The sequence below is a fragment of the Syngnathus floridae genome, chromosome 2 (assembly GCF_059516105.1).
Source record: "Syngnathus floridae isolate MCC-2025c chromosome 2, RoL_Sflo_1.0, whole genome shotgun sequence".
NCBI lineage: Eukaryota > Metazoa > Chordata > Actinopteri > Syngnathiformes > Syngnathidae > Syngnathus > Syngnathus floridae.
In genome coordinates, this window is record NC_142414.1 from 25266228 (window position 1) to 25281585 (window position 15358).

General features: G+C 42.7%; 1 protein-coding gene across 1 annotated transcript in view; it reads right to left on the reverse strand.

Annotated features, from left to right (window-relative positions):
* Positions 1-4169: 4169 nt before the first annotated feature.
* ptgfrnb (prostaglandin F2 receptor inhibitor b) overlaps positions 4170-15358 on the reverse strand; it is a 31979-nt gene continuing 20790 nt past the window's right edge. Inside the window, exons 12-15 of the mRNA XM_088358962.1 lie at positions 7200-7386; positions 6850-6968; positions 6713-6763; positions 4170-6211 (exon numbers count right to left, since the gene is read on the reverse strand). Coding sequence (XP_088215088.1) covers positions 6099-6211; positions 6713-6763; positions 6850-6968; positions 7200-7386 — 470 coding nt within the window. The 3' untranslated portion in view covers positions 4170-6098. The remainder of the gene's footprint in view (positions 6212-6712; positions 6764-6849; positions 6969-7199; positions 7387-15358) is intronic.

Below are 15358 nucleotides of genomic sequence, written 5' to 3' on the forward strand. Positions count from 1 at the left end.
ACAGACTTACATATTAAATATTTTTATGTTTTAAATATGTTCGAAATAAAGATATCAATCAATCAATTGTCCCCTTCCAAAAAGTTCATGTGAATAGAAATGTTTCCGCCACCCTGCAGACTTATGTGGTGCAAACAACTTAGTGGGATTTAGGAGATTTGTAAGGTATCATAAAAATAAGGGGAGAACCACGCGACTGGCCAACGTTAGCTTACTCGCATCTGGTAATTCATTGCAAAGCAGCCATGACAGAGTTTGAAAGCCTAAACAGTTGCAGTGATTTTTATTTGTCCGCCCGACTTTGTTTATTTTTTGCCAATATATCCAAGGATGTGTAATGGAATACAGTATTTTATGAGGCGTTGGGGCTGGCGCTCGATGTCGACGTGCTCCCTACCCGACATTGCTTCACTCTCGGGGTTTATGTGAGCGTGAAATCCCATGATTGATGGTGCGCTGGCCGCGTGAACACAAAGATGGCGTCACCGCACTTTCAAGATGACTTGATCCACATTTTGGCTGTTCCGTAGATGCTGAGCGTGACAAGGTTACATTTTATTTTTGTTAGTATTTTCCAAAGCATACACCAAATTGCGCTTAGCAGTTCTGATGTCTGTGATTCAAATGAACCTTTAGATGTTCTACCATAACTGATGAAATGTTTGGAGATCTATGGCGTTCCATCCTGGTTGGTATTTGTGCCACATTAAGACCAAACTCAAGGAGGTTTAGATGTCTATTCATGGGTTGCTCTGTAGGTCATCGGCAGTGTTGTCGAGTACTCGATTAATATCTAGTCTATTCTCAGCCAGAGACACGCCATTCAATGAGATGTCTGCCTCTTCCACGGATCGAGGGCAGAGGCAGGTCAAGCTGGATTTTATGAGCACGTTTACAATCCAACATGCTGAAATTGGAGACACTTTATGTCTGAGCAGCCAATTCCCGCCTCCGTTCTTTGCCCTTGATTTCATGAGACTATCACAAAAGTTGTGTTGTTTTCGCAAACTATGACTTAACAATTAAGTTGGTGACCCTTTTTTCATGAGATAATCACATAACGATGAGATAATAATAGTTCTTTGATGAATTAAATCTCGATGTGTGAATTTTTAGTGATGAGACGATTCGAGAAACTCACAATACATGCTCATTTGAAAGTAAGTTACAAGTTCCCTAGGAGTTTTGTGGAAAACTAGATTTATGGTCATTAATGGGCTACTAGCTAGCTTCAGGCTAAAGTTAGCATTGTTAGCTAATGTTCACCATGTGTGTGTGTCGCTAATACTTAAGTAAACTTTTTGGGGGTTTCTATCATGCATAGAAATGACTACAATGTAAGAAACTACTACGCATTTTCATCCACATAGTTAGTTTAGCGGGGTTGTCTTTGTTTTATGAACTAGTTATAGAAGACTAGGCCCAATCCCATTCTTTGCTCTTAACCCTAAAGCTTTGACGAAGACAGACTATTTTGCCCGACGCCATTTAAGCTAGCTCTATTGCAAGCGACAACTCAGAACACATAATTGTGCCAAAGTATGGATCATATAATCCAACTACAATAAAAATCCATAAATATCACTCACATATTTGTTTCCCCATTTTTTTCGCTCACCATTATTGTTATCACTTGTTGCCGAGGGGCCGGACTGTGTAGCCGTCTTGTCGTCGAGGTAAGTCGGGGTCTGTCTTCATGCTTTAGGGTTATAAATCACTTTTGGTGGCCCTACAAAGATTTACAGAAAATTGAGAAACATCTTGGGTCTCGTGAACATACGAAGATTGTGTTTTAGACTAACTGGGATGATTGCATAAGATTTAAAGTGAGAGGTTACTTTATCATTGCATGGTTCTCCAAAGTTGTTCATGGGGTCATGCACTGCGGAAGTCTTGACAGCTGCGTACGAGTTCAAGTGACTTTCCTCATCCCCTTTCACGTTAATGCTTCCCTGATGGCGTATTAGCTGCAATCTGCGGAATTATAGCTTTAATGTCAATAAAGCTGTTGTGATTAGCGCGGACGTGCGTGTCGAGATGGCGTAACCTCCGCAAAAATGGCGGAATTCAACTGTGACATCTTAATTCCACGATGTCGGATCAATTCCTCATATGCAGATGCTTTTTTTTTTTCCGTCGTACTAACAAGCGTGAGCGCCAATTAGCACAGTCCCCGATCAAGATGCATTCGTCATCAAGTATTAATAACCCTTAGATGAGGTAAGCAGTATTTGCAGCGTGAGCGCAAAACAGTTGCTGCGGGCCAGTCTCTCAGCGAGATATTAGCTGGCGGCACGCCACCGAGACAACCGAGACTCGTATTCACACCAGTTATTTACGTGCACGCGTGTGCATAACAAACCATGTAAGGTTAGCGCATGCCGGATGGAGGTGAGAGCGACAGCTCTGAGAGGCTCCAACCAACTACATGGAGAATGTTTGGAGTAGAGGAAAAAAAAGAATTGGATTCCTGGACCCCGAAATTTGGAGAGAAGAGGTTGAGGCAGGGGTGTCAAACTCATTTTTGTCACGGGCCGCATTGTCGTCATAGATTTTTTCGGAGGGCCATTATGACTGTCAACCCAAATAAATGTATGAGCACCTCATATTATATACAGTAAAAGTCGTTTTCAAATCAGACAAGTAAAAACTGGTCAAATATTTAGAAAAAAGGATATTAAAAGTGAAGACAATTTGCAATTCTAGTAATGACACACAAATTTGATGCACAATTTGTCTTCGCGGGCCACATAAAATGATGTGGCGGGCCGTATTTTGCCCCCGGGCCTTGAGTTTGATACCAGTGGGTTAAGGTGTTAATCCTGACACCTTTTTCTTATTGATTAATATAATTTAAGAGTTTCAATTCCTTGAATGGTGATTTTAGCGTCCTCTACTATAGTTTAAATATGTCAGGTGTCAAAAAGGTTTGGGGAAGTTAAAAGTGAGATAGAATGCTGACTAATTCAACAGGTAACGCAATTATGGAAGGACTGGTTAAATGGGGATTTATTTTATTTTTTTGCTTGAATTAATGAATCTTAGACTCTCTTTTGACTCTGAAATAGATAGCGTTGATGTTAGCTAGCAGGCTAGCTGTTAGCCTTTGTTAAGTGCCTGAAAGATAATCCACAGAATTTAACCTCACTAATTATTTATTTTTTCCTAAATTAAAGTAGGTTTTTTTTCTTGTTTTCAGTTCAGTTGAGGTAAATGTTCACTTGCTTTTCTGGCATCATAACTAAAACATGATAAAAAGATCTTAACTGACACAAAGTAACATTTGTTTTGGGCAGAACATAAAATTCAAGTAAGATCTGCTTGACTAGATAAGCTTCATTTTGTTTCCAGTGAGGAGACTCCACATGATGATGGAGCAGATGCAACTTGGGTGAACATTTAGTCCTGTAAGAAATTTCCTCACCTAGTTTGGGGGGGGGGGGACTCCTCAGAGAAATCCTCCATAGTTCCTCAAGCTCTCCGATGAATGTCTGAGGAACGACGCAGGAGGTGAGCACGACGAGCTGAGAAAGACAACATCTGAAATTGCAACGAAACCACATTACTAAATGATCCATGACAGGAGTGAGCACACAAAGCAGGACCAGGGAAAGTGGGTCAAGTGGACCCGGGGAGAGCAGGCTTGGAACCATGCGCACGCGTACCAAAACGCCACCAGATCCCACTTCTCTCCACATGAAATGCAAATGAAAGCAAGCCGGATGGATGGAGAGGTGCTAAAAAATCAAAGCTCGGGAGAACGGCCCAACCTCATCTGCATTTTCAATCGAGAGTGAGAGGCGAAGAAAGATGTGCAGAAGGCTAGCGAGAGAAGCTGCAAGACAAATGGAGGATGAGAGAATATAAACATAGAATATGAATCCCGTAAGACTAAGAAGAAGATGGAAGACAGTAAGATGCAGCCCAGTGTTGAATTATAAAACAGTAGAGTCGACTTTTTGAAGATCTTCCCAAACGATTGATGGCTTGCCGACAACCAAAGTGGCCCACATTTACTACATCGTGTGGGAACCGCGCTCACCATCACGTCATCAGATCATTTGGAAAAACTCATTTTCGACAAAGCCAGGGTGCAAAACACACTAACCCCACCCACCGCCTTATTTACACACCAATCCATCTCGTCTGCACGACACAAAACACACACGTCAAGAGGCAGCCATTTTTATTCGAACTGCAAGTCGGGGCAAATGGGGAGTTAGACAACAAAATGGAAATCCGCTTTTTACAAATCTATTTATTAAAAAAAAAAAAAAAAACATCTCATTGCAATGGAATGACAGAACACGAGACGTTTGTCATTTGTTAAATTTGGCACAGAATATTTAAATGTATTTTGAATACGAGTGTACAGTATAGAGCTCCATTTGTGCGGCTGCACTTTCACAGGCGCCGTCAATCAGGCCGTGAGGACTCTGGCTCAGGGTAAAAAATAATTAACGACCACATAATATTGCCCCTCCCAGTTTTGCGTGCTTGAAATACTACTTGAAAGCTCTATAAAAGTCCATCAGAGCTGCACACACGGATCAAAAGCAACCTCGCTACATTTGTGCAATCCAACTACGGCGGTGCCTTGAGATACAAGCGATCCCACGAGACCTCAACTCACCTCACCGACGAATTCAGCGAGGGGATATTTGAACACACGTGGACGGACGTTATAACAGTACTCACAGGTATTCTTTATCCCGTGCAAAAAAAAAACAATTACAAGAGCTCACTGGGTCATTTACAGCAGTTGTGAAAGTCATCTTGGTTTGTGTCTTCATAACTGAATTATATTGCCCCCCAGTGGCCAAGCTGCGCACACCAGACGGAGTTGCGATAGATTAATCAAGATACGCAATTCTTTACAGTATATTGAATTATGATCAGAGGTTTTATAAAGTACATTGCAGAGTGCTTTTTTTTTTTTTTTGAAAACTACACGACACAAATTGTTGCTTTTCAGGGGTAGGTCCGGCACGGATTAATGCCATTCCCATTCATTTCAATGGGGAAATATGATTTGAGATGAGCGTTTGGCTTGGTCGGGGAACAAATTCAGGTCATATTTCAAGGCACCACGCAAGATTTAAAAAAAAACACTCAACAAGGTCTACAAATATGGCAGTTTGACCTTGCTTCGATTACACGGGGCAAAGATGGAGGATGCATTCATTGTTGGTGAAATGATCTGAAAAGGTGCAAAATTAAATGCAACATTGAATTTTTAGGGGGGAGAAGGGTTTGGGGGGTGAACACATGACTACAAGTAGTGGATTGACAGCAACTTTTGGGAGTGTTTGATGTAACCCTGAAAACATCTCCCGCTGCTCACCGAGTGCTATAAAATACAACATGCACACTGGCACTGTGCACACAACGCACAAAATATTTCTCAATAAGTGACATCACACACGCACACACACACTGCATGTCTCCTTGGGATGCATAAAAATCTGTCCGACTTTTAAAATCTCTTAATTTTCCCAAAAATAGAGCCGAGAAGAAAAGGTAGTTATCGTCCATTCGTTAAGGTAGGAAGGAACACTCTGGGTCGCTAGTGCAATGCCTCTTGCGTGGGGGGGAGGGCGGCGGGGGGAGACGACTTGCTCCGGAACCGCCGCCGAAACGAGGCTCAGGCTGACTGAACAGTCCACGTTGGTCGGCCGCGGGATTTGACAAGAAGTTTTCCACAAAGCCCAACGAACACATTCTGATGGCGTTCAAAATGTGGCTGAAGTTTGCACGAGGGCAGCACCAGAGCTTTTCATTTGTTAGTGTTTGGTAGATATTTGTTCCCACATGGCAGTGAAATCTCTTGTGCCTGTAAAAAAAAAAAAAAAAATAAAAAAAAAATAAAAAAATAAAAAGAACAACTCCCTGCTCCTCCACTGCAGAGCTGAAATGCCTCTCGAGATACTTCCTTGAATTGGGCTCCCAAGGAAACACGCCCGCCGCCCGTTTTACTCCCAACGTCCTCTACTCGGAAACAACTGGGTGTCCCACAAGTCGTTGACGGGCGTGTGTCTGTTGGGCGTTTGCTGTTTCCTGGGAGCGCTGTAGTGGGAGGGCGCAGGGGAAAGTATTTGTCAGTCCATCTCCAGGTCCATCAATTTATTGCGTGAGCGGGGAGTGTGTGCGATGTCGCGGCAGCAGCACTGGGCGCAAACCAGGCCCAGGACCAGCGAGAACAGGCCCACACCTGCAGAAAGTACAAGAACTCAAATAATTTTTTAGGAATTCCTGCAGCTATTTTATGTGATACCTTCCACTAACTCAATATTTGCAATTTTTATGAACAGAGCCGCTTATTTATTATTATACATTGCAATGCCACATCTAAACGATGCGGAAAAAAGGATATACTCAAGTTTGTTTTACTGATGTGCAAGTCCCAGCACGACACACCAGAGATAAAAAAGCCCCCAAAGCTATAACTTGTGACAATTTCATGCGTACACGTAAAATACAACACACAATTCTTCTGAAGACTGTTCTCCATCTGCTTGCAATATTTCTATTAGTATTGCAGCATTTTGGAATGCACCCAGCGAGAGCGGCGCCACTGCCAACTAAGCAGATTTGACTGATTTGCGTTACTAAACTTCAGCCTGGCTCGTTCCGAAAGCCACAGCACAATAACAACAGGAGCTTTTTTTTTTTTTTTTTTTTTTGTGACAAGCGTGTATGAATACGATTTTACCTATTGATGCTGAAACGCCATACAAGAGAGGCAACTTTAGGGACTCCCACACTGCAAAGCAAACAAGAAAGCAGAAGAATTGGTGAATTTTTGTCTGGAACGCAAAATGTCACATGAAGAGTGCACACGCTCCTTACCGGCAAATCGGACTGTCAGGAAGATTCTGGAAGACGTCAACTCCCCGGCTTGGGTCCAGGCTCCCGTGGAGGCAGACAGGTACCAGGGGGTAGCCACACAGTGGTACTCGCCGCTGTCACTACGAGACAAAAACATGGTGGGATGTTTATAAATCACAAGCAGGGGTGGAAAAAAAAAAAGACTCAGCTAGGACAATGACCAAAATGTACAAAAAAATTACTGATGGGAAAATGAAGCTTCATGAAGCAGTTGTTATATTTTTTGACACCTCTAGATGGCGCTCTCTGTTCAACAATGGGGCTGCCACGCTAACTTTAGCCGTTTCTTAAACAGCCACTTGACGACTCACCTGTCATGGGCGCCGTGGACGTTCAACGTGTACGAGTGCGTGTCCTCACGTTCGATGGAAACGTCACTGGAAGAATTGCGATCCTCTTTACGCACAACCCCGAAGCGGTCCACGCTGGCTACTTGCGTTGTCGTCTGCCCTCCGCGAAGTCGTGTGAAAAACCAACGAACCTCATAGGCGAGGTGATCTGAAAGAAACACAGGCAGGCAAGTCTTCATACCTTGACGTTTCAATCAGACGTGTGAAATTGATTACTAATGAACAGGGCCATTTTTTTTATGAAGGTGATTTTTTTAATCTCAGGCTTTCCTGTTCAAAGGGCAGGTGTGTCTGTTATCCCTCCAAATCCCCTCGAAGCGGAGACATGCTGTCAAACCTGGCATGATCTGCGCTATTTATGCATCTTAAGAAAAATATTTACGTGCAAGAGTCACGTTTTAAAACGGCATCTCATTGTGGTATTTTGGACGCAGCCCTGACGACTGACACGCACAGATCCGTCTGAGTCTTCGGAGCAGCTTAATCATGAACATGTTCGTGGGGGGGCGTGGGTTTTTTTTTTTTTTTTGCTTCTCTCCCAGTGAGAGAAATAAAAGTGATGGATAGGCAGCATAAGAAAAAGGATGCCGCTGATGACAAATGGAGGCAAACAGGGATGAGAGAGAATTATGATAATAGATGTAATCGTTGGAAGAGAGGGGGGGAACTAATTATTTCTAGAAGGGAGGGAGAGCGAGAGAGAGCGAGCGAGCAAGAGCACAAACTAGTCATTAGTGTGTCAGGGACAGGAACTATTAGCACTGTGGTGCCTCCTACACACTGGCGTACACACACAAGATGCATGCACAAACATGCAAAAACACACACACATGCAAACACAGACACGAAGAACGAGATGACACCTTCGGCAGCCTCTGTCATTTTGGAGACAAATAGACAATGCATTTGCAAGCGACAACATGAGCAAAAAAAAAAAAAGGCAAACAATGATGAAAACTATTAAGAGACAGTGGGTGTTAGCGAGAAAATGATGGATGAAGAAACGAGGTGGATGAGAAGAGAATGGAGCAAAGGAATAATGATGAGGAAAAAAGTGAAGTCACCCGAAGCCACGTAATGAATCACATCTCAAATCCTCCCCGCCACGTTTGTTTCTTAAAGGGGAAATCAACCCCCAAATTATTTTTTACGATATATTGTATGTGCCCTTCCCCCACTAGTCTGAACACAGCATTCTGGTTAATATTGAGTTTGTGGAATATGAATTAAGCAGAAAAATTCTCCCGTTTTTATCCATAACAAGGGGGCGGCCATTTTGGCACTTTCTGTCAACTTAAAATGACATCACAGTTGCCAGTCAACAACCAATGACGGCTCAGTTTCGGAAGAGTGGTGACCCGTGATTGGTTGTGACCTGACACCTGGCAACTGTGATGTCAGTGGCAAGATGGCCGCCCCTTCGATGGATGAAAACAGGTGGATTTTCCCTGTTTAAATTCATATTCCACAAACGAAACATTAATAAAAACACTGCACCGAACATATTAAAAAGATTTTAGGGTTGACTTGCCCTTTGAATGGCTTTCAAATTCAAGCGCTGTGAAAAAAAAAAAAAAAGTGGCGGTACTCGTCATACACTGGCCTTTGATTTGCTCTTCAGACTGAGAGCTATCTTGAACACTCACTCAACAAAATGTCTTGACACCTATTTAGTCAATTGTGCCGTGTACTCGTACAGCTGCCACAATAAATGGATCCGCTTGACAGATGGAGCCAGGATTGATTATCATTGAGAGGATAAAATAAACCAGAAGATAAATGTAGCTGTGAATTACAAAACAAGAGCATCACTAAAATGGCTGTGACGGAGGGAGGTGAATTTTTCATTTCACATTTATGCGTAAAAAGTAACTACAGTTCTACAATAAACGGACTGAAATCCAAAAATGTTAACACCTTAATCTTGATCAGACATCCACCTACAGTGTATCCAGAAAGTATTCACAGTTTTACTTTTTCCACATTTTATATTACAACCTCATCCCAAAACAGAACAGCATAATAGAATAATAGCCGCCAGGGGGCAGTATAACACAGCACAAAGACAAGCAAAGAAGAGTTTCACAAATACTCTTTTGTTAGCCCATCTGTGGTGATTTGCTTGTTGGTTAGCATTAAGCTAACTGTCTACATGTGATTCTCTGCTTTGTTTGACAGCACCCTTCAATTGGTAGCACGAAGATTCTTTTGAGAAATATTCACAATGTGCCAAACTGCTAATTGTTATTTATTTAAAATGTTTGCACACAAGTCAAACACAAGAATCCTGTTGTATCAGCTTGTATGTCCAAAAAAATTCAAGTCAGGTATTTGCCTATGCGTTACCAAAAATATAAACGTTCTACTCTTGAAAAAAATCACAATCTGCCTTTCTTGTTAGTGATCAAAGACACATTTCGCACGGTAACACAGATCTGGTCTATGAAGTGAGCTTGCTTGTTTTTGGTGAAGGGCAAGCGTGGTCGAGGAATGGAGCTATATTTAGCAAGCTTGGGCTTTCTTGCAGTTTGTCTTCTCTTCCCCCATCCACTACCGTCTTTGTTCTTGACAGTGGCGATGACTGAGAATGCGCAGCGAGAAGGGGCGGATGGAGCTGGAGGATTTGGAATACTTAGTGAGTGTAGAGATTATTTTGTTTATCACTCAAGCCCAAAAATCATCAGTGGGGAGTCATTTTGGGAGGGGTGGGGGGACACCTTGAGCTTCGAGCACCGCTACTTCCTCCTCCAGGGCTATCCGAGAGTCATCCAGCAGGCTGACTCACTGCTGCGGCCCCATATGGACCCACCGTGTCGGTCCTGCTACATGAACGCACACATTCCTGAGTTGATAAGATGAATGCATTGCCCGCTGACTTTTTCCACAGCGATTTGATATGCTGGAAATTTTTGAACCGTACTATGGAAAGCCGATTGTGAGCAGTGACCTTGTTTTGGTGCCGTAAATGGGCAAATGTGCAAATGTTTCAAGTAGATTGAATAATTGCTTTGGTTTTACACATCTGGCGAGGGAATTTTTTTTATTGTCATATCACGAGTACGCCTACAGATTGATGACCTCCGAAGGTACAACATAACTGATTATTATACGGAAAATCATTTTGTTTTGTCTGCTTAAGATTAGTATTCATTTCTCAGGCATTTAACATAAAAAAATAATGTTGCCTTGAAAGTAAGTATATAATGTGAAGCCCAAAAATATGGACTCAAACTAAATAAATAAAACATGCCTTTGAGTATGACATTTACCACAAAATAATTGAGTTAAAAAGAAAATCTTTATAATAGTATGCTATTGAGTTTTTGAATGAAGCAGAAAAATCCTCCCATTTTTATCCATCTCAGGAGGCGGCCATTTTGTTTTGGCACTACCGCTTGCTGTCAATTGAAAATGACATCACAGTACCATGCAAAAACACAAAACAAATTATTTTATCCATATTTGAACTAGCATTTTTTTTTTTTAGTCGAATCCCTGATGTAGTGTATCTTAAGCATGATTTCAGATGCAGAAATAGAGGCGGGTCCAGTGAACCCGGGTAGAGTAGAACTTCAAGTGCAGGAGCTTGATTACACGCTTTAAAGTGATGCGCTGGCTTCATTAAGCGGAGAAGGAGCAGCGTCGTGATGGCAAGTGAGAACGCCGGCGCACCTCTAACTGACTATCTGGCTCTCGTCTGAGCTCATAAAACTAAAATGGCTGTCTGCGGAAATGAAAACAGCCTGATTGGATTTCTCCCGATTAATCCCCGGAGAAAACTCCGAGGCTCCAAACTGCCTGAAATTCAAACACAGACACGCGAAAGGCCGACAATTACCACACACGCTTATAATGAAAATGGCTGCGAGTTCTCCGCGCCATAAAGCAGGGCGGCGCTGGCAGAGCGGAATCCCGACAAAAAGATAAAAACACCATTTAGCCTCTCGGAAACAAAGCTGCCGGGCGGCGATACGTCCCTCATTAACGGCTGAGCGCTGAAAAAGATCTACAGTAGATGAATTCTGCTTCATGCCTGCTTGCTATGTGGCCGCTTAACTAAGAGTTGAATTTGATATTTTGATATGCTGTTTGAGGTTTCCTTCAAAGTCTTATAGCCTCCTTTCCCTACGCGGCTAATGGAGCGAAAATCATTGCATTCTTCTTGCTGTTCAGGATCCGCTGAACGTATTTAATTAATTGCGTCGTCACTCGTCTTTCTGTTGTTTGCTCTTAATTCACCAGTATGATTGCTTTGGAATTAGAAATAAATAAAGCCCGAGGCGCATGAAAGTTGAATCGGCGTACGGAAAAGCAGTTTATGCCACCTTGGTTGAAAAACATATTGCATTAACGTGACGGGAGACATTTTGCAGCGTGAACGGAATTAAAGCTTATTACTGTAAATCAGGTTGAGATGAGCGGTGATGATTTAACGCCGAGCGATTTCAAGGTGCCAAGTTGCGTCAATGAATCCATCCATCTGTTTCCGGGTTTTTTTTTTATGCTTATGTAATCACCCGCTTTTGAGGTTCATGGAGCTCATCCAGCAGCGGGACGGAATATTTTCCGAATGGCAGTTTTTTTGGACATTATGGCTGGCAAAAGTATTGGTGGGACTCGTCTTTTCCCTCTCAATGAGACGAATTTTGTCCCTCTCTCTCGACAAGCTCTTTCCTCCCCCCCCAACTCTGCAAACTTTTCACAGCGTTCTCAAGCCTCCTCGTCCTCCATTTACTGGCTGGGCTATTCACCACTGTTCACTTTAACAGCCTGTTTAGCGGCCTCCACTTTTGCCTCATTCGCTGCCTCTCCACATCAGCAGCTATTCTTTCGCTAGCTCGTTCCCGTCTCCCCGGCCGGCTAACGGAGCGTGAGATTGGCTAATTAACGGCTGCCTGTCGCCCTAGCAAAGACAGCTGGGTAATTTGGTGAGAGTGGAGAGGAAGGCGAGAAGGAGTCAAAGCAGCAGAAGCAACCAAAGGAGAGATGATAGACTTTGTGAGCCAAAGATGCCGTCGTCAGAGGCGTTCTCAAGCAAACAATTTGGCAGGTGTTAATCACCTGCTTGGAGAATGTCACTGAGGGCGAATGAATGTTATTCGCTTCCTTTTCCATGGGAGCCATATCGGAGGGAAAGATGGAGGAGCGGCAGTTGCACCTTTTGGACCTTTCTTGTAAAAGAGATGGAAGAAATGGTATCCAGCAAATAGCGAGGATTGCGATCATAACCGCTCTAACTTTAAGCTTGAAGTGTGAAAAGCCAAAAGGCTCGCAAGATGCACGGCGCTTTTATCGCCTAGTTTCACAAACGTATAAAAATAGGAAATGAAATGGAAAAGCGGATGTTTACGTGGACGAAATTCCATTAACCCGACCAGAGTTGGGATTAAAATTACGATCAGTCTGACAAACTCAGATTGAGGAAATATAGCGGAAATAGTCGAAGCCGTAGCGACGTCCATCGCTTCGTCCATTTCTACTTGAAATATTATTTTGCATATTCTAGGTGGCGTTAACAATTCCTAGTGGAGCTGCAATGTATCCTCCAGAAGGATAAGTCTCTAAAACTCACCGTGGAAACAAAGCCAAAGTGACAAAGCAGGGAATTAGCCGAAAAGACAAATTGACACTGCAGAGAATTTATACGAGAGAATAAGAAGAACAAAATCTCTCAATGATGACGTTAGCAGTGGTAAACAAACTCGCCGTGAGTCTTGAACACACATTGGCCTGACTGCCAGAACATGCCAGTCATTCCATTTGCAAAGGGCAAGTTAGCAAGTAGCGGCAGGCTGGGAGGCCACATCAAATCTCCAAATAAGCGTATTTGTTTTTTCTTATCTCAGGAAATTTGGAAGATGTTGCAAATTCGGGGAATCAGCTACAAGCCATGCTAATAAGCTACACGCTATGCTAATTGCTAACCTACGATTGACACGCTTGTGTGTTTAATAGTTTGTTTTCACATTAGCAAAATTTCTATTTTGACTTTAGAGATCTTCTCAGAGTAGATCTTGTCTTTGTTTTTTTCTTGAATCAATGTAGCTTTAGGTAAATGGCTCCTACAGGAAAAACTATCATGGTGAAGCGATGAGCGAAACTCCAAATGTGTGCGCACGCCTTTGTATTAATAAAGCTCATAAAAAAACAAAAACAAGCTCCAACAGGAGAGCATTGCATTCAGCGCTCCCTCAGGAATGTAACTGCCCAGTTGCTCAACTGAGTTACAAATGATGACTGATTATGAATGATTACAAAAACACCACCGTTGAACATTTAGTCATAGCTATTTGTCGGAAAATACACATTGTCCAAGAATTCAACTGACTGTACTCGGAGAGCGAGAGTTTGTCTCTTCTTCCACATGGTTGGAGAGAATTTTTGTCCCAAGTATTATTTGATTCCACTGATGGAGGAGGGCGGAGCCAATCATTTGAGTGGCCTATGTTGTTTTGTTGAAGGCTTTTTTTGTGCTTGGCAGTCAACATTGTTCTACCAGATGGACATGAGACTGAGTTCTACAATAGCTTGTTTGAAACTGATTAGGAGTTGATTTGTGTTGTCCGAGGAGGAAGATTCTCCTGTCAGGGTGAGAGGCGGAACTCTGCGGGTATGACTCATTTTTGCTCTATGACAACGTACAGCACTTTGTATGCAGCGGTAAATAATAGTTTTTTCTTTCATTGTAGATGTAAATAAAAAGCTAGTTCGGAGCCTTGACCCCTGGTGATTGTAGCTGGGGGCCGAGCTACAATCGATGAATGGAACATGGTGTGGGTGTTGAGCGAGTCCAAGTGTTTGAAAGCCTTGGTGCCATCATTGACTGCTGTACAGTGAAAGCTAACTGATATGGGAGCAGCAGGGAAAAGGAGTTTCAGCTAATGCTCTCAAAGCAACTTGTAACGATTTCATTTTTGCACTTAGAAAAATGTTGAATGCCTCGAGGGATGATCGTAAAGACTGATAATGGGAGTACATTAAATTGAGTTTCCATTTACCGTGTTTTCCGCACTATAAGGCGCACCTAAAAACCTCCAATTTTCTCAAAAGACCACAGTGCGCCTTATAATCAGGTGCGCCTTATATATAGACCAATATTGAGCTACTACAGCAGGCGTGTCCAAAGTCCGGCCCGCGTCCCAAATATATATATCTTATATATGGACAAAGTTTTAAAATGGGCTATTCATCGGATGTGCCTTATAATCTGGTGCGCCTTATAGTGCGGAAAATACGGTAGTATTTCTATACGGTGCAGGTTTATGAAATAATTTAATATCTGTCATGTCATTGCCTAAAAAAAAATTTCCATAAGCAAGTTGCAAATTGCGCATAACAGCCGCTAGTAATTGTCAGTGAAGCCAAGACACCTGAGGAAGCAAAAGTTTGGCAAGCTAAATTGGCACGCCTCACTTTGAGTCACATGACACCGAGCTGCTTGCTTAACATTCAAGCCGGTTCTCCACTCAATCTTCTGACCCAGGAAGTGACATTCACCTCTGGGAATTTTCATCTGCAAAACGGGCAGGAAAGAAACTCAAAGTCCCTTTTACCGACCTGACGCGTCAGCGCTTTCGACATTATTCAAGAAAAAAGTTGCTCCGAGGGGTTACGAACGTCAAAATTAATAATTATCATCTGAAGGGTGTAAGTAGTCAATGACATTCGCAGAATTGACTTCCTCCCTGTTTAGACGCGACATACATGACTTTCAAATGCAAAGCAACATGTTTGCATATTCTATGTACAAAGAGGAAATCCAAACAAGGCTACGGGCGACGTGTTTGAGTCATTTGCTGGAGGGATTTATGCTAGGAACCATTGGACGGCTGGTGTAGTAAAGAGGCGAGAAATGAGGAGGAATGTTGACAGATGGGTTGAGGGAGGCAAAGGAGTGGCACATGAGCTCATGCGACATGTTTACATTAGCGCAATGGATGCGTGAGGATGAAGGGGAGAGAGAGAGAGAGAGAGAGAGAGGAACTGGATGGGTCTTTAGTAAGCAGAAGGGGATGAAGGCAAGGCTACATGGGAGATGAAAGCAGTATGCCAAATATATTGCGGGCTGGTAGGGGGATGGAAGACACATGAAACAAAATCAATTCTTTGGAGCAGTGTTT